General features: G+C 38.5%; 1 protein-coding gene across 3 annotated transcripts; it reads right to left on the minus strand.

The window, feature by feature from the left end:
- Window positions 1-677: 677 nt before the first annotated feature.
- LOC112044368 (F-box only protein 11) lies at window positions 678-24662 on the minus strand. 3 transcript variants are annotated; one of them, XM_024080195.2, is made up of 14 exons: window positions 24256-24652; window positions 19840-20080; window positions 17590-17757; window positions 15754-15958; window positions 14823-15081; window positions 13378-13602; window positions 10398-10642; window positions 8895-9221; window positions 8032-8226; window positions 6314-6619; window positions 5493-5673; window positions 4608-4755; window positions 3531-3629; window positions 678-3184 (listed from the first exon to the last, which is right to left on the minus strand). In XM_024080195.2, the coding sequence occupies exons 1-14, from the start codon at window positions 24350-24352 to the stop codon at window positions 3055-3057; spliced, it is 2826 nt and encodes a 941-aa protein (XP_023935963.1). In that variant the 5' UTR covers window positions 24353-24652; the 3' UTR covers window positions 678-3054. The 3 variants fall into 3 exon arrangements, with proteins under 3 accessions (XP_023935963.1, XP_052743958.1, XP_052743957.1); XM_052887998.1 differs by lacking the exons at window positions 678-3184; window positions 3531-3629; window positions 4608-4755; window positions 5493-5673 and having other exon boundaries at window positions 6429-6619; window positions 7112-8226; window positions 19840-20038; window positions 24256-24662; XM_052887997.1 differs by lacking the exons at window positions 678-3184; window positions 3531-3629; window positions 4608-4755; window positions 5493-5673 and having other exon boundaries at window positions 6429-6619; window positions 7112-8226; window positions 24256-24661.
- Between the last annotated feature and the right edge of the window lie 55 nt (window positions 24663-24717).

Consider the following 24717-nt stretch of genomic DNA (forward strand, 5'->3'; position numbering starts at 1 on the left):
GAGAGTCGGTGGAATTTACACTCTGAAGATCTCTCCGGAAAGTAGGTGGTATTCTCTCGATGTACTGAACCGATTTAGAAAATTCTTTCACCATTATAATCCTACATTATCCCTTATGAACATAGGCTAAATTTCATCACCGTCTTTTCACGACAACGTGAACTACTACGGGCTTTACTAGGATTTCATAAAATACCGAATAGCAACCTCAATCGAACCTGCCGGGGATCGAACCCAGCACCTCCGTCTTGTAAGTCCACCGCGCGCATACCACTGCGCCATGGAGGTCGTCAAACTGCAGTTTTGCCTGTAGAGGCGTCAGGCGCGTTATCGTAGTTTTTCGACTCCGATCCACACCATTCAAAGCTTTAGCGTTACGGTACGATAACGCTTAGTATCAGATATATTTTACCGACTTCAAATAGGAGGAGGTTTTCAAGTTGACAGGTATTTTTAATAATTTAAGGGTAAGTTTTTAAGCTATGCATGATTGCGTGTTGCTCAAGCAAATCTATGGTCAAGTCACTTGACGAAAAACAAAATTAATGCTCAATCTGTGTTACGGGCCACAGATCCAGGAAATGTTTAGCCTTTTTCATATATCATCTCGAAGATAAATCTCGTGTGGTCGGGATTTTGTAACACCACAATACAGGGGAATAAATAAAATTCCAATATTATAATATTATATGATGTATATCACGGCTTTTACAGTGGTATTCTCAGGTATATAAAGAAAATATTATCCAGATTCAATAAATTAAACATACTGACAATTCAATAAATAACAATTTCACATTTATTTCAATTATATAAAAGCGTTGGCGCCACGATAATTTCTGATGTTACAATAAATTCTCATACAACTGTACGCGGAGAACTAAATTACTTCTCTTAAAATGTAATTAGCGATGATCACAGATTGAGGATTATAAAAAAAGCAGACACAGAACATACCGTGCTATGGAGACGATTCAACAATTCGATAATTGCAATAGTGATATTACTGAGTAATTTAGATTTTTTTTTCATTACAGCTTAACGGCTAACTTAACGCTACCTGCGACCGAAGTCCGGCTCGAACATTGCGTGTCGATCGATATCAATACCACATTTAAATTAACAATATAATAAAATATCAATTGTACCTAAGATCTCTTCCAATTAAAGTATGCACATTCGTTCTCAAATTGCATTTTTTTTTATACACGACGAAGGCGCCGCTCGGGCGCCCGTCTCGACCATAACGTACGTACTCCATAATAGTTAAACATACATGTTGTGATCAATAATAAAAATATAATGATACAAATACATTAATTGCTACGTTTCCTTCGATTATTGTGAGACAAATATTTACAAAGCGCTGCAGGAGCGCCAAAACAGCTCCCAACGCTAAACGAACTGGTACAAATATCTTTATTAACTAAAACGAGAAATCGCGAACGACCGACCCCCATCAGGAGAGCTAAATAATAAGATGCTCCTATATAAAAAAAAAAAAAAAACTAAATCGAATAGTCAAATAGTTAAAAAATACTTATGGTTATTTATAATACAATTAGCTAACCTGACTGTGACAGCCGCTGCTCGGAACGATCACGTAACTTATATATTGACTTCTTTCACAATTCACAATTGATAAATAAAAAACGACATCTCCATGATTATATAGTAGACGTCACGAAATAGTCGCTATTCAGTTATTATCATATAAAAACAAATATTACACTCTAAATACATAAATGTGACACCGAGAGTGGGGTGATTACAATTTGGGAATGCATGATTCTACACAACGAAATACATTATTTAAGTACCGATGATATAAAAACGCCCCCTACATATACAAATAGCGTATTTGTCTCGTCGTCCTATATAAAGTACATCGATAAAATACATAATTGAACAGATTAAATGTTACAATACAACATATATCAGCGACTTACGTGAATGTACAATGCAAAGTTTTAGGTAATAAAAATAGTTGCTAGAGTAGGCTGTTGGGCTTTCGACCAGCGGATACTAGTGTAACTAATGCAACTACTTTTATCATTCATCTAAATGAGCCATTTATAAAATCTCATTTTACAGGATTTACTTTTATCATTCATCTAAATGAGACATTTATAAAATCTCATTTTATAGGATTCGTTCACCCCATCACATTTTAATGATTTCTAAGGCTGCGTCCAGACTATGTGGAAGCCAAAACAGAAACAAGTCTAAAAACTCACGCAAGTGTTAGTAAAATTACAGAATGCTAGTTTTTTAATCTGGACGCAATCTTGAAGTTTTTGTGAAATTACATATTTCTTGGTTGAAGATTGACTATACTCGATTCACATACAAACGGCAGATAGTGAGGTCAACATTATTGATATCTGCCACATCAATATGACATACAGTAAATATACATGATTTCAAATAAATTAATTATTGGACAGTTTACTAAAATATCAAATCTATTCAACAAAATGTCATAATTTCCATTTGTACATTTACAAGAAATAGCAATTAAAAAAAAAAATTTTTGGCAACGAAATTCTTATGATGTATAAGAATTAAGAAATATTCGCGTTATATAAGAAACAAGATGTGAAGTATCAAAACAGGTTCTTTTTGCATTTAACTGTCAGGATGTAAAACTAAAATAAGAGTTACACATTGTATTGCAATTTCTTGTAAAAATACACGATTAATTGAATTCATTTATTATGGAAATACGGCTGAAACTCACGTGATAAAAAATCAGAGTATGCCCGACTAGTACTGTATGGGTTCAAAACTAGTCGGGCATACACCAACATTGTTGTTGTGAGTTTTAGCCGTGTTTCATAATTAAAACGATAGTTAAAATTCTAAAACGGATTAATTGTATGATTGGCAAACATGTCGTAATATGGCAGGATTTGTAAAAAAAAAAAAAATATGATACATTATTTGGCGAACATGTCGTAAATATTTGCGTGTGTGTACGGGGCCTTATAGAGAGCATGCTGCATTAGTTACACCGCGGCACATAGGGTAGTGCGAGGATATGGTGCCGACGGCTCAGTTGACCATGAGCGTGTGCGACTCCATGGGCGCGGCGGAGTCGTACAGCGTGTCCGTGTCCTGCGTGGGCTCGCCCTGCAGCTGGCACTGGTTCGACAGCGTGCCCGCGCCGCAGTCGCAGAAAAATCTGGAACAATATTAAAAAAAAAAACTATATTTACAAAAATGATTACAGAACCAAGTAGTCGATTGGATGTGGTCTCCACACTCTTGTAACGTGGAGATCAACCAAGTAGGATTTCCTTGTGTTTTTTTTCCCATTGGACTAGGGTTTAAAAATATTACGAAACAAAAGTAAAATTATTATGCTTATAAACAGTTTATATAAATAACAACGTATGTGATACCTTCTGATCACTTTGAAGCTTATTAGTTTATTTTTGTGATTTTGAAATCAGTTCAGATAATCACAGGCGGGAACATTAACAATATTAAGTATTGATTAATGTATGAAAATCATAAGTAATTTGTACCTGTCGTGGCGAATAAATTCCACATCGTGACCAGAGTGGCAGGTTTTGATGCAATTGACACAAATGGCGTTACGATCTGTCGTGTTGCACGTCTGGCACCTGAAACATTCAATAAACACATTGAAACATGTATTCTACGCCAAAGTAAACTGACAGACAGACTGTGGGTTTGTTGCGTCATTTGCTGTGTTACACATAAAACCAGAAATTGAGGCTCTATTTTAACATTATATATTAACTAGCGGACGTCCGCGACTTCGTCCGCGTGGAATTTAGTTTTTCACAAATCCCTCGGGAACCATGGATTTTTCCGGGATGAAAAGTAGCCTATGTGTTAATCCAGAGTAAAATCTATTTCCATTCAAAATTTCAGCCAAATCGCTTCAGTAGCCGCAGCGTTAAAGAGGAACAAACATACTTACACGCAAACTTTCGCCTTTATAATATTAGTTTGATTATTATCACAACATAAAACAAAGGCTTTCCAATTTGGTGCAAGAGGACATCCCCTGACGAAGTTTCACAGAGTGAACAATTATGCATTTGCATAAGAAAAATGTTGCTTAGTTAAGTCCAATAAATTTTTCAGCATATTACGTGCGCCATGTCTCATGCAGACAAAATGACATAATGCTGTACAATAGCGACGGATCGGAAATATCACTCTCTCTTTCGTTCCATCGCGACGAAAATGAGACCACTAATTTCAGTTTAGTTGCCATTGGTCGATTATATCTTTGAGCCGTGGTAGCCCAGTGGATATGACCCCTGCCTCCGATTCCGGAGGGTGTGGGTCGAATCCGGTCCGGGGCATGCACCTCCAACTTTTCATTTGTGTGCATTTTAAGAAATTAAATATCACGTGTCTCAAACGGTGAAGAAAAACATCGTGAGGAAACCTGCACACCTGAGAATTTTTACAATTCTCTGCGTGTGTGAAGCCTGCCAATCCGCATTGGCCCAGCGTGGTGGACTATTGGCCTAACCCCTCCCATTCTGAGAGGAGACTCGAGCTCAGCAGTGTGCCGAATATGGGTTGATAGTGAGGTGTTAGATTACATAGTTAGATCAATGTACCTGTAGAAATCATGCATAGGGAAGGACGTGTATGAGGAGATCTTGTACAGGCACTGGCCGCCGCCGACCGCCTTCTCGACAGCGTCTTGATTGCTGAATATCTTGTTGCCCCGCACCAGCGGCGACACGCCCGACGCTAGGCACAGACCTGCACACGACAGATAAATACATTAGTCGCAGTTCAACCTACTATTGCATCCTTTTCAAAAAACACTTGGTCATCAGCAATAGGGATGATGACAGTTTTTTTAAATTGTATATAAATTAAGAGTATGCTAATAGTGAAGCAATTTTGTAAAATCAGGGTATCTGCGATCATTACTTTCGAAGCTACAGGGATTTAAAGGGTTAAAATTGCGGCGCTACCGCGGATCCCTGAAAAACGCCCCAAACAAAATGGCACGAACTAATGACGTCGTAGGTAATGTAATGATCGTTAGATTTGTATGGGCGTTCAAACAAAATTACTAATATTTTTGTTATTTGTGCGTTTATGTTTATAGTTTATTTAATAAATAATGTCACATTTAATGTAAGGAAGCTAAAACTGTATGAACTTTCATCTAATTACGATAAAAGATTTTTAATAGATTTTAAAATTTTATAATCTCATTTATTTTGCAAATATCCAGACAATCTTTGCTTTTTATGTATAAATTAGTTAACATTGACCTTATTTACCCAAATGTATCATAAAATGTATCATAAATATATTCAAGCCTAGTGATCACCCCCATTATGCGTCCACTGCAGGACATAAGCCTTTTGTAGGAACTTCCAAACATCACGATACTGAGCCGCCTGCATCCAGCGAATCCAGACATACTTTATGTCAGCATAAGACAGAACTTATGCTGACATAAATTAGATCATTGTACCCCTTACCTCCAAATCTATTGTTGAATATCTGATTGTGTTCCAACGTCGCCGTGGCGTTGTTGGTGATCTCGACGCCGGCCGCGAGCCCGTCGAAGATGCGGTTGCGTCGCAGCACCGGATGGCTCTGCGTCGAGATCAGCACGCCCGCTTGTGCGTTGCGAAATATGTCGTTCTCTTCCAGCACTCCCTGCAGGTTTTATAGCACGTTAGTTTCGTGGCAGTAATAAAACGTTTAAATGGAAGTGGACAGCATACTTTATATATAAGATTAGTTGTTGATTTATTTTACAAATTAAAAAAAAATATTAGGAATATATGCCCTCATCTTTTATTTACTTGTAATAACAATATAAATATAACAAATAGGTTGCCTATACTAAAGCCATGCTCAAGGAGTATTGTTTACCAACAAACAAATTAAAAATTAGTATAGATAAATATTTTTTTTCTTTTGAATTTTTGCCGACATCATATCACATAAACAAAGTTTGAGGACTATGGTCATGAATAAATATTATGTCACTGGGCCCAAAGACAATAAACCTTATCGTCAATAGACTAATTTTCAAATTGAAATCAAGCAAACAAGCGAGCAAACAGAAAATGCAGAATTTATGTTTGTAGCCTCAATAGCTCTACGGTAAGAGCAGTCGGACTCATCACCAAGGGTGGTTCTGTCCCCGCCCCGTTGGTCTATTGTCATACCCATTCTTAACACAGTCTTTCCGAATAACTGGAGGGGAATAGGAATATTGGTCATATTAAAAAAAACATATGGCAAATATTCTTAAAAAAAAAATGTGGTCTCAAAAAAAATTCAATCTCACCTTGCCGCCATTAAAAATACAGATGCCACCATCACGCCCATCAAAAATCTTATTCCTCTTGAGCGTGGGATTTGAATCAGTCTTTATCCATACACCGGCCATGGCGTTGTCGAAGATCTCATTCTGCTCCAACAACCCGAGCCCCCCGTTGTAGACTAGAACGCCACCATTCTGTCCGCCCCATATCTTGTTGCCGCGGATGACGGGGTTGCTGCCCGTCCTAATTTGTACTCCAGAGTATAGGTGGTTGAATATGTCATTGTCTTCTAGTTTGCCGTGCCCGTTATCGTAAAAGTATACGCCGACCTGGGTAAAGAAAACGCATTTATATTACATTGATACAAGTATTCATTTTGTACAGGGTTTCTCAAAGTTTCGGCTCCACGAATCACTGTTAAAATTTCCAAGTGACAGCAAACCTCTTTCTGACTAATGAACCCCCCCCCAAAGAAAAAAATTTGACTGTTGAAGAAAATGAGGTTTTTATTTGAATTAAAAGTAGCACATAAAGTACCAAAAGAAATGTCTTCGTAATATTAATGTGATGGGTGGGATGTGCTTCTTGTCGCAAATGGATTCAATGTTAGGAGTAATTTTGGACAATTTTAATCTTAATTCTGACTTGGTATCGTAAATCTTGTCGCGAACCCCCTTGCCGTCGAATGGCGAAAGGGTTCGCGTACCGGTTTTTTGAGAAACCTTGATTTAGTACATTAAGAACACTGAACCAATTATTTATTGTGCCTGGCTGGAGACTGCCCGTGGTGGATCTTGTTGTGTGAGTGAACCGACACTGACCTGCTTGCCCGAGTGGATGCGATTGCGCCGCAGCACGGGCGTGGAGCCGGTGGTGATCCACACGCCGGCCAGCGTGTTGGCGTACACCTCGTTCTCCTCGATGAGGCCCTGCCCCTTCTCGTGCACGTAGATGTCGCCGTGCTGCCCGTGGTGGATCTTGTTGTGTGAGTGAACCGACACTGACCTGCTTGCCCGAGTGGATGCGATTGCGCCGCAGCACGGGCGTGGAGCCGGTGGTGATCCACACGCCGGCCAGCGTGTTGGCGTACACCTCGTTCTCCTCGATGAGGCCCTGCCCCTTCTCGTGCACGTAGATGTCGCCGTGCTGCCCGTGGTGGATCTTGTTGTGTGAGTGAACCGACACTGACCTGCTTGCCCGAGTGGATGCGATTGCGCCGCAGCACGGGCGTGGAGCCGGTGGTGATCCACACGCCGGCCAGCGTGTTGGCGTACACCTCGTTCTCCTCGATGAGGCCCTGCCCCTTCTCGTGCACGTAGATGTCGCCGTGCTGCCCGTGGTGGATCTTGTTGTGTGAGTGAACCGACACTGACCTGCTTGCCCGAGTGGATGCGATTGCGCCGCAGCACGGGCGTGGAGCCGGTGGTGATCCACACGCCGGCCAGCGTGTTGGCGTACACCTCGTTCTCCTCGATGAGGCCCTGCCCCTTCTCGTGCACGTAGATGTCGCCGTGCTGCCCGTGGTGGATCTTGTTGTGTGAGTGAACCGACACTGACCTGCTTGCCCGAGTGGATGCGATTGCGCCGCAGCACGGGCGTGGAGCCGGTGGTGATCCACACGCCGGCCAGCGTGTTGGCGTACACCTCGTTCTCCTCGATGAGGCCCTGCCCCTTCTCGTGCACGTAGATGTCGCCGTGCTGCCCGTGGTGGATCTTGTTGTGTGAGTGAACCGACACTGACCTGCTTGCCCGAGTGGATGCGATTGCGCCGCAGCACGGGCGTGGAGCCGGTGGTGATCCACACGCCGGCCAGCGTGTTGGCGTACACCTCGTTCTCCTCGATGAGGCCCTGCCCCTTCTCGTGCACGTAGATGCCGCCGTGCTGCCCGTGGTGGATCTTGTTGTGCCTCACTATCGGGTCACTGTTTGTGCGTATCTGGAAACCATTACTCCTGATTACTTAAATTAATAAGTACTAATAACAATAATTAGATATTTGACAACTTTTTTCTTTGTACTTATTATTCGGATATCTTTGCGATGCTGCTAGGATTGTTAAGAAGTGTGTGAAATGTGATAATAAAAATAAAAAAATAAAATTCATTTATTTCAGGCATACACCGATATTAGGAAAAATATAAAAACAAAAATAAAATAAAGAAGTCTAAATACTATTGGTAAAATGACAGAATAATATGAAATGCCAGTAAAAAAACAGTATGGTCATTATTATTACTAAAGTCTGTCAGGTTAACTTACAATATCCGTAATAATGATGATGATGACAAAAATCCGATTATCGAAGTCCTCGAAGTAACGAAATTAAAAAAAAATTGTCAATGATTATTTTAAAAGAGCAAAATCTGCTTTCTAAACCACTAGTAGATTTACTAATAGCTTGGCAAATTCGCTCGTAACACTCCCCATGGTCCGATAATGTAGTAGCGATGCCCAGCGCGCACAACTTCATACCCGCGCAGTCTTTCCCCGTCGCCCGCATATCATGGGAGAGTCATCAACAAACTTGCCAAGCTATACAAACATACCAATTGGATTTCAAAGTCGGTTCTTTGAAGGTAGAAGCATCTTACTACGGTCACTAACCTGTATGCCGGCTAAAGCGTTGCCATATATATTATTGTGCTCAATAAGTCCGCGGCCTTCGCCGAATATGTACACGCCGCCCTGGTGGCCGTTGTAGATCTCGTTGCGCCGTATGGTGGGGTTGCTGTTGGACGTGATCCACACGCCCGCGAAGTTGTTCGAGTGTATCTTATTGTCTATGAACTGGCCGAGGCCGGACTCGTGCACGTATATGCCGCCGGTCTGTCCGTGGTGGATCTCGCAGTGCACTACGGTGGGGTTGGCGCCGGCCTTCACTTCGAAGCCCGCGATTCTGTTGTTGTGAATGTCGTTGGCTTCAAAGTAGCCCTATAAATAAAATTGGAAACCTTATTCATCATTGCAAAAACGATTAGAATGTAATCTGTATGGATCTGTATAATAGTACATTTTAATATATAAATGTAAAAGGTCATTACACCACATTACATCACGAAATCTCAAAAAATAGGTGTCTACTAAGAACGAATTTTGCGATAGAGCCGGATTAAAGAGGTCTAAGGGCGGACGAAGTCGCGGGCGTCCGCTAGTTATGATATAAGTGCGGTAAGTTGTAAACTATTGCCGAGGCGATATTGCAAGCTCGAGCCGTGGGCGAGTTATAGTAAAGAAGCAGAGGCTGTAATTATCAATGAGCACGTATGTCATATGACGTTTAATAACACATTTGCGAGGAAACACACTTTCTGAAAATGAATTTGCATTTTTGCCTGTTTTCCATATATGATGACATTTTGATACGCTTGTCATTTTTGCACATATAGCAAAGTGCGTGCGTTTTTTTTAGGCAAATGCACCAAAACAGCCAGTAATACCTACTAATAAAGTAAATTAACATTTTTGTATTTCTGTCACAGATAAATGGTTGACATTTATTGTCAAAATTATTATAATGAAAGAATTAATTTTATTCATAAAATGTTGAGTACTTTTCTGCAAAAAAAAATACCATTTGTTTTTAGACAGATGTTAAACGTTTTAAATTACATTACAGCACATGTGCGTTATAATGTACCGTTGAGCTCAATTAGATACATTACAATATTGAAATTGGTGAAATAAGAGATACTTTACGAGCATATGTGTTATAAAAAATATAAAACAACAGTTAACAGACCAGAGTCAATTTTTCTAGGAGTGGGTACGACAATAGTCCAACAGGGCAGAGATCTAACCAGCACCCCTCGGTGATGAGTCCAACAGCTCTCACCGTTGAGCTATCGAGGCTTCACAAATTGTTTAAATAGCGTATCACTCACCAATCCAATAAAAAAAGGGCGACCACATAAGAGATGGGAGGATGACCTGCCGAAAGGATGGCGAGGAAAGGCCAGAGATCGAGTAGAGTGGAAAAGTCTGGAGGAGGCCTATGTTGAAGGACAACCTGATTGCTCTAGTATATAAATTAAGTAATAGTATTAGGTATATCGTATGTATTCAGCATTCAGAGAATATTTATTTATTTTTTTATTTATTATCACTCACCAATCCATTCTCAAAGGTGAAGATGCCGACGTCGCGGCCGTGGTGGATGTGGTTGCGGCGCATGATGGGGTTGGCGAAGTTCTTGACCCAGATGCCGGCGAGCGCGTTGCGCGAGATCTCGTTGTCCTGGTAGGCGCCCTGCGCGTAGTCCGTCACGTACAGGCCGACGTTCTCGCAGTCGCTGATGTCGCAGTGCTTGATCACGGGGTTGGCGCCCGCGCCGCTCACGCACACCGCCGCACCCACTGACGGACACACACATTTTTATAACCTTTATTAACTATTATTAACCACTTAACCTTAATCCTATTGCTACCCTACCTCTACCTTACCCCAATCGTACCTCTTTCCTACTTCTACTCTACCCCTCTTAAGTATTATTACGAATTGATTGTATGGGAGTATGTAAAAGTGTTATTCATAGATGTTTTTAATTTGTAATTATTATATTACACAAACCTTGTCCTAAGAATAAGAAATACATAAAACCAAGAATCATCCAAAGGAGATGGTCCATTTCAGGTCCACTCTTGTACCCAGTATCATTAAAATTAAAAAAAAAATACAACGATTTTATTAAAAAAAGAAATAAATAAAATTTAAATCCAAGTTTTTGAGTTATATCAAGATGGCGCCCATATAGCAACTATGACATGACAATTGACAGCAAATGTCAAATCGACTACTGCATTGAAAACGTCATCAATCCGCCATTATTGCCCATGTTAGTGTTGCATTTCTTGGAAGAGAATGAATATTATTTCGAAAGAAATTAAGTAAATTCGTAGATTTGTATAATCAATAATAGTTTAAAAAAAAATATTTTCTTTTATTTCCGCCAGGGTACAATGACTGATCCTAAGCTCTATACCATTTCCTTTGGTGCAGTCGTTCAAAATATATTTTCAAGATCCATTTCGATTTATATGGATTTATGTATGATGTATGTATGATGTATGTATGTATGTATGATGTATTTCCATACATTACGTCTTTAGTACCGGCAGTCAGTGTATCCCTGTTACCATCTGATTGATGTCAAAGTCACATCCACCAACAGTATGCTTTCCAGTACAAGATTGACCATACAGTACCTTGACAACTCAATGTTCATCTACACTTTAAGCTATGGTCCCCACCCATAGAGACTTAGGCTTTGCAACTTTTTGGGCTATGCTGGTCTTTGTGAGTTTAGTTTTTCTGCAGGTCTCATCACACACACACATGTCTCCGCTCTATAGTCTGCTGAGTGACTCTAAAACTTGTGATAACGCAAACTTTGTCTATATTATATTTTTATTGCTTTTTTATTCTGAATAGACTTGAGCTTGACTACAATCATGCCTGGTGGAAAGCAATGATGAGGTCCAGGTTGGAGCGCGCTAGTATAGATGATGCCTATTCATTCTTACCTTGAAAGTGCACAAGTGTTAGAAAACACAGGAGCCGGAAAGATATACTATCGCTGTTCTTATTAGAAACTTAAGAAGAATTAATATTGTTCTACTACACTACACTTTTTGACGGCCTCTGTAGCACAGTGGTATGCGCGGTGGATTTACAAGACGGAGGTCCTGGGTTCGATCCCCGGCTGGGCCGATTGATGTTTTCATAATTGGTCCAGGTCTGGCTTGTGGGAGGCTTCGGCCGTGACTAGTTACCACCCAACCGGCAAAGACATACCGCCAAGCCATTTAGTGTTCCGGTACGATGCCGTGTAGAAACCGTAAGGAGTGTGGATTTTCATCCTCTTCCTAACAAGTTAGCCCGCTTTGCATCATCACTTACCATGAGGTGAGATTTAGTCAAGGCTAGCTAGTAAAGAATATTTAAAAAAAAAAACACTGGATAGAAGCAGGCGTTACTTTGCGGAAGTTCATCATGATTATATAATGATTTATTTATTTTGCTATCATCCTTGATGTAACATCCTTGATGTAACAATCACTAGAGTTAATAATAGACATCACTTTGGGATTTATCGTAAGCCAACTTATACAGATATAACCATACCAGCTTCATCTTGTCATCCATGGCAACATAAATTAGCAGCTTTCCATAGTTATGTTCATAGACTGATGTCCATTCCTCTAACTAGGGATCAGTATAACAAGGAATTAAATATAATATATCGCATGGCCATTTCGAATGGATACAACCCGAATATTGTGAATAGAATAATCAATAAGAAACAATTGGTGTTGATTAGAAAAGAACTTTATGGAATTCCATTAGAAAAACCTAAAAAATTTAAAGCTAGTCTAACATACTTTGGTCCAGTGTCGGAACGTATTGCAAAAACACTTAGAAAGCATGATATAAATGTGGCTTTCAGAACAAATAACTCTCTTAAAAATATTTGCAATGGTAAAGATAAACTAGAAAAGCAACATAAATCGGGAGTATATAAATTGCAATGTTCTGAATGTAATGCAACATATATTGGTCAAACCGGTCGGAATTTTGATACATGTTACAAGGAACACATATCCGCTGTTCGAAATGACCGTCCACAAAGGTCGCACTTTGCAAAGCATCTCCTAGATACTGGCCATAAGCTGGCAGATAATCATATGTATGACATTTTACACACTTGCAATAAAGGCCTACGACTATGCGTTTTGGAACAATTAGAAATAATAAAACATAATAAGTCAGTACAAATAGAGTTCTCGAAGTCACCACTAATAAAAATGTTTGAATGCGATGCGAGATAAATCGCTTATATTATGAGTATCTTGGCAACGCCCACCTCTTGCCCCACCTACTTTTTGGTCTATAAAAGACGAAACAAAGTTCGAAAACGACACTTTGCAATTGCACGTTGTAGAGTCAACATCTCCTGAGGATGCTCCGGTTTCGGGGTGAAACGTACGTAGAGAGTATTTTGTCGGACCTGGGTGACGTTGTCGCATGGGTTCGCCGAATTTTCGCGGATGATAGCAAAATAAATAAATCATTATATAAAAAAAACACTCACCGACACTAGCGCTCCGAATGATACAATGGTCGACGGTGGGCGAGCAGTTGTCGGACACCTCGAGGCAGTAATGTTTGTGGTGCTGCATGGTGCTGGTCGCATCAGGGGAAAACTTCAGCGTCATGTGACCTGCGTACGCGCGGTTGGCGCCCTCCGCGAACGTGAGCGTCGACTCCGCCTCGCGTTCCAGTACGACGGACTCGGCCACGTTGCCCGGGGCACAACCTGGGTGTATATGTTGGTTAAAGTAAATGCTAGTAATTCGTGATAACCCAGCGGATATGACCTCTGCCTCCGATTTCGGAGGGTGTGGGTTCTAATCCGGTCCGGGGCATGCACTTCCAACTTTTCAGTTGTGTGCATTTTAAGAAATTAAATATCACGTGTCTCAAACGTTGAAGGAAAACATCGTAAGGAAACCTGCATGTCAGGGACTTTACTTAATTCTCTGCGTGTGTAAAGTCTGTCAATCCGCATTGGGCCAGCGTAGTGGACTATTGGCCTAACCCCTCTCATTCTGAGAGGAGACTCAAGCTCAGCAGTGAGCCGAATATCGGTTGATAACGAATGTAAATGCATTTAGAATTACAGTAAAAATTGTAGGGCTTGTAACATAAAGACACTGATTCCAGAGTTAAACGCGACTAAACAACAGATATCACTGTAGACTAGCTGGTTAAGTGTGCTAGACTCCTAAGCCCACTCTACACTCCTCAGAACAATTATTGTATGGGACCTGCCTCATTTGAAGTTAATTTTCTGTCAAAGTGTATGATCAACGATCTAATGGGATTATAAAAACCGTCTCTATAGTACCTATGTTTTATAGTTGTAATCGTGTTTGTTGGTTAAAGAGCTCTGTAAAAGTACATTTTTGTGTATTTTAATGGGTTTAAAACAGGCAAATACATCTAGTTTAGTATAAGATATATACCACACCTAAGCTTATTTTCCTTAGAAATTGACAATTTTGTTTGTGAATGTGGGTGTGATACTGATCCTCCTATAATTGGTCTGAGCTACACTCACAGCGTTCGCGCGCTGAACGACGTGAAACTGTGCCGTTCGTACAGTCACATTCCTGTTAGTGTTGCTAGTTTATTCCGCTTCAAAGAATTTGCACTAATACTCGAGCCATACTCAATGTGCACTGTTAATTTGTTTGTTGGTCAACAGTGCACTAGGTGGACCGAGTACATCAAGCAGGTTTGCAGGGAGCCGCTGTATGCTGGCGGCTCGAGACCGCTTTGTTTGGAAGTCCATGCAAGAGGCCCATGTCCAAAAATAATTGATGATGATGAAACAGTGCACATTGAGTATGGCTTTAATAGTTCAGGGCGCACGAACACGAACGAGCGTATTCACACACACATACTTATTCAGTGTTTGCAGCCTTAATTCAGTAGTGTGTGTGTGTAGGTAGTACAATAATAGTTGGGTCTCACCAATGAGCTGCACATCAGTGTCGATGGCGAGGCACTCCTCCTGGTACAGGCCGGCGTGTACGAACACGAGCGCGGGCTGAGCCGCGGCGGCGGCGGGCGCGCGGCGGCACGAGCACGCGCCCGCACCGCACGCGCACGAGCACGCAGAACTGCCGCCCGACGCGGTGCTGCTGCTGCTGCCGCCGCTGCTGCTGCCGCCCGCGCTGCTGCTGCCAGCCGCGCTGCTGCCGGCTCGCTCCTCCACGTACTCCAGAGACGCCTGTTAATAAATCAATCTATCAATTCAATGTTTACTAATATACTAATATACAGCTATGTTTACTTCATACGTGACACAACATTGCTGTGTTCCCGTCTGAAGGCGTCCGGTATCAACCCATATTAGGTACACTGTTGAGCACAAGTCTCCTTTCAGAATGAGAGGGGTTAGGCCATCGCAGACATCACACATCTAGAGAATTAAGAAAAATCTCAGGTATGCAGGTCTCTTCACAATGGCAATCAGAGGCAGAGGGCATATCCACTGGGCAATCACGGTTCATTGAAGGCATTGTAGGGCATGTTATTTGCATGCGTCTTTGCAGGCAGGCATAGTGGAAAACCATCTATAACAGATATATCGTTTTCCACTTAAGATCAAGTGGAACACTGCACGTTACGTCTACTATAACTATGTAAAAAAAAAAGATTACTCTTTTGATTGGAATGTTTTTAGTAAGTTGGGAACTGCCTACTGAACTTGTTGGACCAGTGGTTTAAAATGATCGCAAGTTACAAAGGCGTATGTGACTTGCGATTGTTTAAATCTCTACTCTACTGCAATGAAGGTACTCCCAGTCAAGCCCAATTCAAGATCTTGATTTATTTGATCTTATTATAGCAGCTTTGCTGTAGGCACCTGTATATAAAATGCAATGTAACAACAACTCACCCTGATCGTGTTGAAGTGTTTGATCCGCGAATCCTTCTTGGGACGGAAGTTGGGACGCACGTGGATGCCGTAGTAGAGCTGGCGGAAGCTCTCCTTCCACGGGTTGTCGGCGTCGCACTCGTCGGCCGCCACGAATTCAAACTGGCACGGAGCGGGGTGCATCAGGGGTGTGTCGTACTCGAACACCGACTGGTACAGGCTTTTCCTAGTGAGAACATCTATAATGTAACTAGTGGAACCACTGAAGCTTCGCAGTCACTTATTCATATTGACAATTTCACCCCATTGCCTAGTACAACAAGCGCTTAATAAGGTTCAACCTATCAGAGACAAACTGTCTTTTATCATCATCATCATTATATCAGCCGATGGACGTCCACTGCAGGACATAGGCCTTTTGTAGGGACTTCCAAACATCACGATACTGAGCCGCCTGCATCCAGTGAATCCCTGCGACTCGATTGTTGTCGTCAGTCCACCTAGTGCGGGGTCGCCATTCCAGCACCTTGGGGCCCTAACGTCCATCGGCTCTTCGAACTATGTGCCTCGCCCATTGCCACTTCAGCTTGGCGACTCGTTGAGCTAAGTCGGTGACTTTGGTTCTTTAGCGGATCTCCTCATTTCTGATTCGATCACGCAGAGACATTCAGAGCATAGCTCGATACATGCTGTGTGACTCTGAGCTTTATTAAGAGGCCCATAATTAGCGACCAAGTCTCGGAACCATATGTCATCACTGGCAACACGCACTGTTCGCAGACTTTTATCTTCAGGCACTGAGGAATTTCGGACGAAAAGATATCGCGGAATTTTCCGAATGCTGCCCAGGCGAGTTGGATTCGGCAGTTCACCTCTTTCTCGAAATTGGACATACCTAACTGGACCGCTAAAACTATCTTTAGCCGCTTATGTATAAGATTAACGGACGCTCGCAACTTTGTTAGCGTGAAATTCAGATTTTTCCGATATAAAAAGTAAGCCTATATGTTACTCTTGTTAAAGTCGGTTTTGCCGTTCCAAAGATTAGCCGTGACGAGACAGTGAGACAGACAAATTGTTAAAATTGTTTATTAGTATCGTGTAAATAACTATAAGCGCTTGAGAAAACATAGTTGTTTTAAAATCAAAGACAGACACTTTAATTTTATTTATATTATGTCTTGATGAGTGAAGCAACATCCAAGCCAATGTTAAGACACCTTAAATTTAGAAGAAGAAATGCTTGCAGTAGCATTGGACTTCCCTAAACTCTTACACAGATCCTACCAATATTATAAACGCAAAAGTTTTAAAGGGATGTTTGATGTTTGTTGGAATGTTTATTACTCTTTAACGCCGCTACTACTAAAGCGATTTGGCTGAAAGTTGGAATGAAAATAGATTTTACTCTGGATTAACGCATAGGCTACTCTTTATCCCGAAAAATTCATAGTTTCCCAAAATTTACGAAAACAGATAATTTTAATGATATGAATGTTTCTTACTCTTTCACGCTACTGAACCAAATTAGCTGAAATTTGGTATTGAGATATATTATAGAATGGATTAACACATAGGCTACTTTTTATCCCGGAAAAATCTATGGTTTGGTATGGTTATGGTTTAATGATATGAATGTTTCTTACTCTTTCACACTACTGAACCAAATTAGCTGAAATTTGGTATTAAGATATATTATAGAATGGATTAACACATAGGCTACTTTTTATCCCGGAAAAATCTATGGTTCCCGAGGGATTTGAAAAATAAATTCACGAGGACGAAGTCGCGGGCGTCAAATTTACTCATTGCTGTATCAATAGTGATGGTTGCATGTATGGTATAAATCCCACTTACCACAGCTCGGTGTCGTTGGCGATAGTGTTGAACCGCTTGCACACCTGCGCGACGCGGCACAGGTCGCGCTCGGTGAGGTGCGACAGGATGCACAGCAACACTTCATCGGGCAGCTCGTACTGCAAGTACTGCGACACGTTGCACACGTCCACACCCTGGGACAGAGATCTGCAACAAAACAATATATTAGAAATCTATTTTTATTTTTATTTATTTATTTATACTTTATTGCACAAAACAAAAACAACAACAAAGAAAACATAGTAAACAAGTATGTGCAAAGGCGGTCTTATTGCTTATAGCAATATCTACCAGACAACCTTTGGATAAAGGAATTAATGTAATTAAATGTGGGATAGTGCAACAAAAAAAAAAAAAAAAAATTATATAATAATAAAAATAGTACATTTATATATACTACATGTATGAATATAAAATATACATAATAAATAATAAAATAAATATATATATATATATATATATATATATAAACATAAATATACCTGAGTAATAATTATAAAGGAACTACGAATTACAACTAGACAAGTAATATTTGAATAAACGACTTTTAAATGTTCCCAGTGTCTTTGAATTACGTATTTCATAAGGAAGACCATTCCAGAGAGTAATAATCTACATCAACATCAAAACCTACTTGAAACTCAATAGTCCAATAGACCCAAATAACAACCCTTAACCGTAGAGCCTAAATAAAATATCACCTTAATTTTTAAAAGAAACATTAAATCGTAGACAGAAGAATTAAACAAAAAAAAATCCCTTAAATTGCTTATGCCATAAACGAACGCTACTACGCGTAGACCACTGACAATCTGTGTTAGGGTGTGAGTTACAAGCATATTGCCATGATAAAAATTTCTTAATTAATATTGTCAGCTAATGAAAAAAAAACATTTTATTTAATTAATTTAAAAAAATGGTAAGGTTCCAAATTCTTTTTATTCTTGGTTTTAAGCCATATATTTTGTGTTCTTTTAAGATCAAAATATGTTCTGCTTATTTGACACTCAGAATAAAGGCCCAGCCTCCATACAAAATGTGGACATGTCCTTTATTTATTTCTGTAAGCTAATCTAGAACATTTCAGTAGAGTAACTTAACAAAGTCGGCCTCAGCAACCCAGGTATATCCCTGTAGAAAAGTATATGGAAATGATAATATGATGTTTAAATAGGGATCTGGTTAAATAATTGGCCTAGTAAAATTATGTTTCTTGAAGAAAAAATCTTTCTTTTTATCACTCCTCATGCTAAAAAATTTGCTGGTGTACTTATTAGCGGCGAAGTAACATTTGAAGCTGTATTATTTTTTTCCATGACCAACAAACTTCGCAACACTAAGGCTGTATGGGTCATCTGAATCAAGATGAATTTAAAATGTCGTAGAAAGTAGCAAACTTTTTTGATGACGTAGTGATTTCATTATTAAAGTAGAATTATTTTAAATCACAAGTAAATTGCTGGGTCATTTGGATAAGCCAGGGCATTCCTTTTTGGTAGTCTTAAAATAGTCACTATGTTTCGAGTCTAGACTGCAGCTCGACCTATATTTTTCATATTGATTATGTGAAGATAAAAATATTATCAGAGATAAAATTAGAAAAGGAAATTTTATATTATATTCTATTTGTATTAATATTGACACATGTTTTTGCTGAAGTGATAATCCGAAATAAAAAAAAATCAAATAGATAGATAGCAATTTATGCTATTCTTATATAAATGTTAAATTTGCATATTATCTTGTATTTTGTAAAATAAATAGTTAAATTGTATTTTGCTGTTATCTCAAATTTATTTTCATAGTCAGTAGTCACCTTACCTGCCTGTAATTTATTGTGGTCTTCTTCTTAGTGGCTTTTGAATTGTCATTAGTTTAAATTTTTATTTTTTAACATTTATCGTTAACAACAATAAAGTAAAAAATAGTTTATTGATGATTAAAGCATTTTCGGATTTTATAATTGCTTTCATTTATTGATATGATGTCAACTTTGCTACTGTTGGTAAAATATTGACTATTACACCCCAACGAACTACTTGTGAGTACAAGTAGGCTCGCTTAAGTATTCCGTCATCGCGGAGACCTGGGCGGCCTGCAAAGCTTCTGCGAACCTACATTGAAGGACCCACGTACAACAGCCAATCACCGCCAATCAGAAGGAAGAATTTTGAAGAAGTATTTTGTCGAAGCAAGTTGTGTATTTAAGGCTTTAGATGTAGTACTCACGTCCTGGGTCTCTTGCGAGCTGGCAAGGAGCAGGCGCCCGAGGGCCCCGGCTCGTGGTAGGCGGGCGGCGACTTGCGGCGCAGGTCGTACGGGCTGTGGTGGCCGGCGGTGGTGGCGGCGGCCGCGGCCGGCACCGGCGGGGACCCGCCGCCGCCGCTGCCGCTCGGCCCCGCGCAGGCTGTGGCCGCCATTGCGCTCCCTGTCACGTTATTAGGACACGGCACTGATTCACATGGCTCACCTATAAACGAAAATACTTTCTATATATCTACTCCTTCTAACAACAATCGTAAGGAGTCAAGAAGGCGGCACGGGAATCTTTTACAAGTTAGCCCTTGACTACGATCTCACCTGATGGTAAGTGATGATGCAATCTAAGATGGAAGCAGGCTAATTTGTTAGGAGGAGGATGAAAATCCCTGTCGGTTTCTACACGACATCGTACCAGAATGCTAAATTGCTTTTTTTTTTATTCTTTACAAGTTAGCCCTTGACTACGATCTCACCTGATGGTAAGTGATGATGCAATCTTAGATGGAAGCGGGCTAATTTGTTAGGAGGAGGATTAAAACCCCTTTCTAGTAATTTGGAGTTTAGTAATATTAGACTTATTTTTCAAGAAATTTTCAGTAGTAGTATTTAATAACTTTCTATAAAACTATTCCAATCACTAGCTATTGTGCTTCATTCTACACCACAGACTTTCTTGATGAGTACTGTTTACCAACAAAGAAATTAGAAATGAAGGTAGAAAACGCATTTCATTTCATAACTTATTTATTTTAAACTATGTATGGTTTGTTTATAAAATGTTATATAAAATATATTAACCTTATATATTGTTCTAAGGATATTAATCAAATTTATTTTCATTAATTTAAGAACAATTATTATTAGGTGTGAAATGACTGGTGATTTATACCCTCACTTTCAATTTGTTTGTTGGTAAATAGTACTCATCAAGAAAGGCTGTAGTATAGACTGTTTTTGGTCTTGCAGGAACAAAATTTGATGTATTAACACAATTCATTTGAACAATTACAATTAACTACATGAAAATAACAGAAAAATCATCTGTTCAAGTTCAAAGTTTTAAATAATTAAATAAAAAACTAACAAGGTAGGTACAATTTAAATGAATGAATGTAATAATATATGTAATGGCATGTATGCAGAATACAAGAAACAAAGAAACATTGATTTTGTATTTAAATCATTCGACCTTTATTTAATGAAACTTTATTATTTTATATTTCAACCTATTTCTCTGGCTTGTGGTCACTTTGTTGGAGTATGTTGTTGACAAAAATGTATTTTTAGTTATGTCAACAACAAACAATTAAATTAATAATAAAAAAAATATTTTTTAAATAGAACAGTTTTACTGAAGTGAAAATACTTTTTATACAAATGTTAAATGTTCTTATTAAAGACCAAATTTTGATTTGCTGCCAAAACACTTGACCTATTTGAGAGATAATTAATTTATATAGTTAATACCTTTAATAATCTATTAACAAATCAGACAAGAATTACCAAAATAATATTTCTGTACACTTTGCATTTCAAAACATCAACTCAAACTTGAAGTACTTTTGGTTTTCATTTTGAAAGTCATGTTTATAGTACCCCTAACTTTTTTCTGTGTGGAAACCCTGAACTATGTAATTTTTTATTATACATATAACACATAATAAACCTTCTTCTTGAATCACTCTATCTATTCTTAAAAACCACATTAAAATCAGTGGTGTAGTTCAAAAGATCTAAGCATACAAATGTGGTAAGATACTTATACTATGTAAAGAAAAGCAGAAGATGGTCTTCTGAAAGTGACATAATTCCTTCAAGTGTAGATCATGTTAATTCAGTTCACTTTGATTTACAACTTAAACAACTCCCATTATCCATTGATTCTCAATTGTTTCACACAACATTAAACATGTTGTGTGTGGAAGAAGAAGTATTAAAATAGTTAAATTCAGAAGAGGATTAAACGTTAATCAGAAGAGGATTAAACGTTAAGAGTGCTCTAGGCAAAAACATTGTTAATCAATTTAAAAATGATTTGTACTATTTAAACTACTATTTGTCTTAAACACAGATGACTTGTAAGTGTTATTTATTATGTGTGTGATAAAGTCGCTATTATCTGACATGAGTGATTTTGTGTTCATCATTTTGTCTTTATGTATTTCATGTTATTGTTAATACATGTAACTTATAAACCTTGTACTAACTTCTTTTGATGTTAGGATAATCCACTTATTGTTGAATGTTTTATACAACTCTGTGATCTTGAATCATCAATTTATGTAACATCTGTTTTAAGAAATAATTTCTACTTATTGCTAAAATATTTAATCTATCTTATTGCTTGATATTTTTTGGCAAGTGACTGTATCCTCAGCTAGAACTTGATAACAGAAATATGACTCATAGAATAATGAGTCATGTGATATTAAATTTATGTGAAAAATTATGGGATCTTGAGTTTTGAGTTGATAAATTTTCTCATTGGTCCTATTCTAAGCTACAAATTCCTCTCTCTCCTATAAGAAATAAGAAATACTAGGTCAGATACAGAGGTAATATATTAGTAATTTTAGGAAAAATGGAATTATGGGAAATTGCTGAAAGATCCATTTTGTTCTGAGTACTTCAAAAATTATCAAAATTGTATCTATAGAATGTAAAAACCCTAATTATAATGTTATAATCCTTTATTTTCAAATAATAACTAAAGAGAAAAGAGAAGGTGTGAAACAAATTACTATTATTAGCTTTGCTGTTAACAATTGTGCTATTCTGTTTAATTAGCTTTCATGGGCTCATTACTGCAACTTAGTTGTCACAACTTGGGAGCAATTTCTAGGAAAGTGGGTTTCTTCAATCAAACAATTGTTAACTATGGATCAGAGAGATATATGTTTTATTAAACTCCCAATACTTGATATTATAAAGAGATAAAGTTTGTGGTATGGGGTAATCAATGGATCTACAGAATCAATTTAGAAAATTCTTTTATCACTAGAAAGCCACATTATTTGTGAGTGGCATAGACTATTAGTTATCCCTGTATTCTTACTAGAATTGTTATTACGCTGATGAAACCATTGGACATCAGCTAGTTTAGAGATTTTAACTATTGTGTCGCGTGTCGAACTATCAGCCTAACCCCTCTCATTTTGAGAGGCGACTCATGCTCAAAAGGGAGCCGAATATGGGTTGTTAATGATAATGATGATACTTCATCATCATCATCAATTACAACCCATGTTTGACACACTGCTGAACTCGAGGCTCCTCTCAGAATGAGAGAGGTTAGGCCAAATAGTCCACCCGAACTGGCCCATTACAGATTGACAGATATGGATTTTCTATACCTATATTATAGGGTTCTGCAATGTCATAAGCACATCTCTGCCAGTAGGAACTTTGCCTTTGGAGATTGCAGAGGCAGTTTCTAAACTACCTGCATATTGTATTCTTTTTGAATGCTCGGCAGTCTTTTGACTCTTTGTGTAACTTTAATTTTATCTGATCTGATTTAAATGCAATTATCTATATTTACCAGACAGCACTTTTTTTACTGAGAGTATAATATGTATGTGTTTTATGCTAGTGTAGTGTTGGATTTTGTTGTATTTGCTGTTTATTTGTAATAGATTTCAGTTTTCATGAGAAACTATAATACAGTACTAATAAAATGAAGTAACATGATAAGCTCAGAATCTATTATCACTTAGAGGTAACCTGACATGCAATTGTTTTCATTATTATCAGTACAGATTGAAGTTTTCATACAAATAAGCTGTCTTCAATTTCTCACATGAATCATATAAATAATCAATAACAGATATTTATAATTAAGTCTCCACAAAATAAAAAATACGCTTTGTGAACACAGATGTTGTTGACAGTAAATTTGATAAGTCCATCACTAATTAGTCATATCACTGAATATCAATGATGTTCGCGAATATAATAAATGAAAATATTGATGTTTCGAAATTGCAAGCATTCAAGTGTTTAGTCGTTTCCGAACAGCTGTTTCGTCATGCTGTATAAAATTAGTCTTCTTCTACCAAATCAATACTCACATTGCGCAAAATGTCAACGAAATGCGCTATACAATAATATCGACAAGCAGCAATTTCAATTTTTACGAAGAATACATACACCGTTTATCATTACAGCATTCAACGAATTATTATGAATTTGACATCAAGCTTTGACAAAAGCAAAGAAATAAAACCAAACATTAGCAATGTTCATGAACCTTGTAGTTTTCTTTCTCACGTCAAGTAAAAGTATATACAGTCGCAAGTCCTATTAAAGTTGTACATCATGGAAATGTCGATAATGAGCCGTTTTTAATAGTCGGAGCGAAGAGAGCCGACCCGGATAACTTACTCGATTGGGTCCTGGAAGGCAATGGTATCCGATGTCCACCTTTTCTTCGCGATCTACGTACGTAAGAACGCGAAGAAGAAAACGAGGCACTAGGCATTATTTCTTTTGTTTCTTATTTTCACTAGAATTCAGTCTAAACAAAGGAGACACCCGCACCAACACCGACGGCCATTTTCTGTTTAGAATAGATTGGGGAACCGAAACAGGAAACCAAAATTGTACCACATCAGTCACCTCTAGGCGACAATTTTATTATTTCACAAATATTGCACTAACTACTAATACTAAATATAATGATTACTAAGTTATAAAATCATTATTTAACAAATTACGATAAAAATTCACACTACCCTAATAGCAAAGGGCGACTCGCTATAAGAAAAATATGGCGGATTTCATATTAACATGGCGGGGCCGATGCTAGTGCCATCTAGAAAAAAAAACAAACAGTTGATTGTATTG

This window comes from Bicyclus anynana, chromosome 21, assembly GCF_947172395.1.
Source record: "Bicyclus anynana chromosome 21, ilBicAnyn1.1, whole genome shotgun sequence".
Taxonomy (NCBI): domain Eukaryota; kingdom Metazoa; phylum Arthropoda; class Insecta; order Lepidoptera; family Nymphalidae; genus Bicyclus; species Bicyclus anynana.

Bases quoted from the DNA above. Each gene is read 5' to 3' on its own strand.
- LOC112044368 (XM_052887997.1), bottom strand. From the start codon at position 24,352: ATGCCTAGTGCCTCGTTTTCTTCTTCGCGTTCTTACGTACGTAGATCG. The intron at 17,758-19,839 runs GTGAGTACTACA...GTTTTGTTGCAG, and splicing joins GCTCGCAAGAGACCCAGGAC to ATCTCTGTCCCAGGGTGTGG. The intron at 10,643-13,377 runs GTGAGTGTTTTT...TGTGTCCGTCAG, and splicing joins CATTCGGAGCGCTAGTGTCG to TGGGTGCGGCGGTGTGCGTG.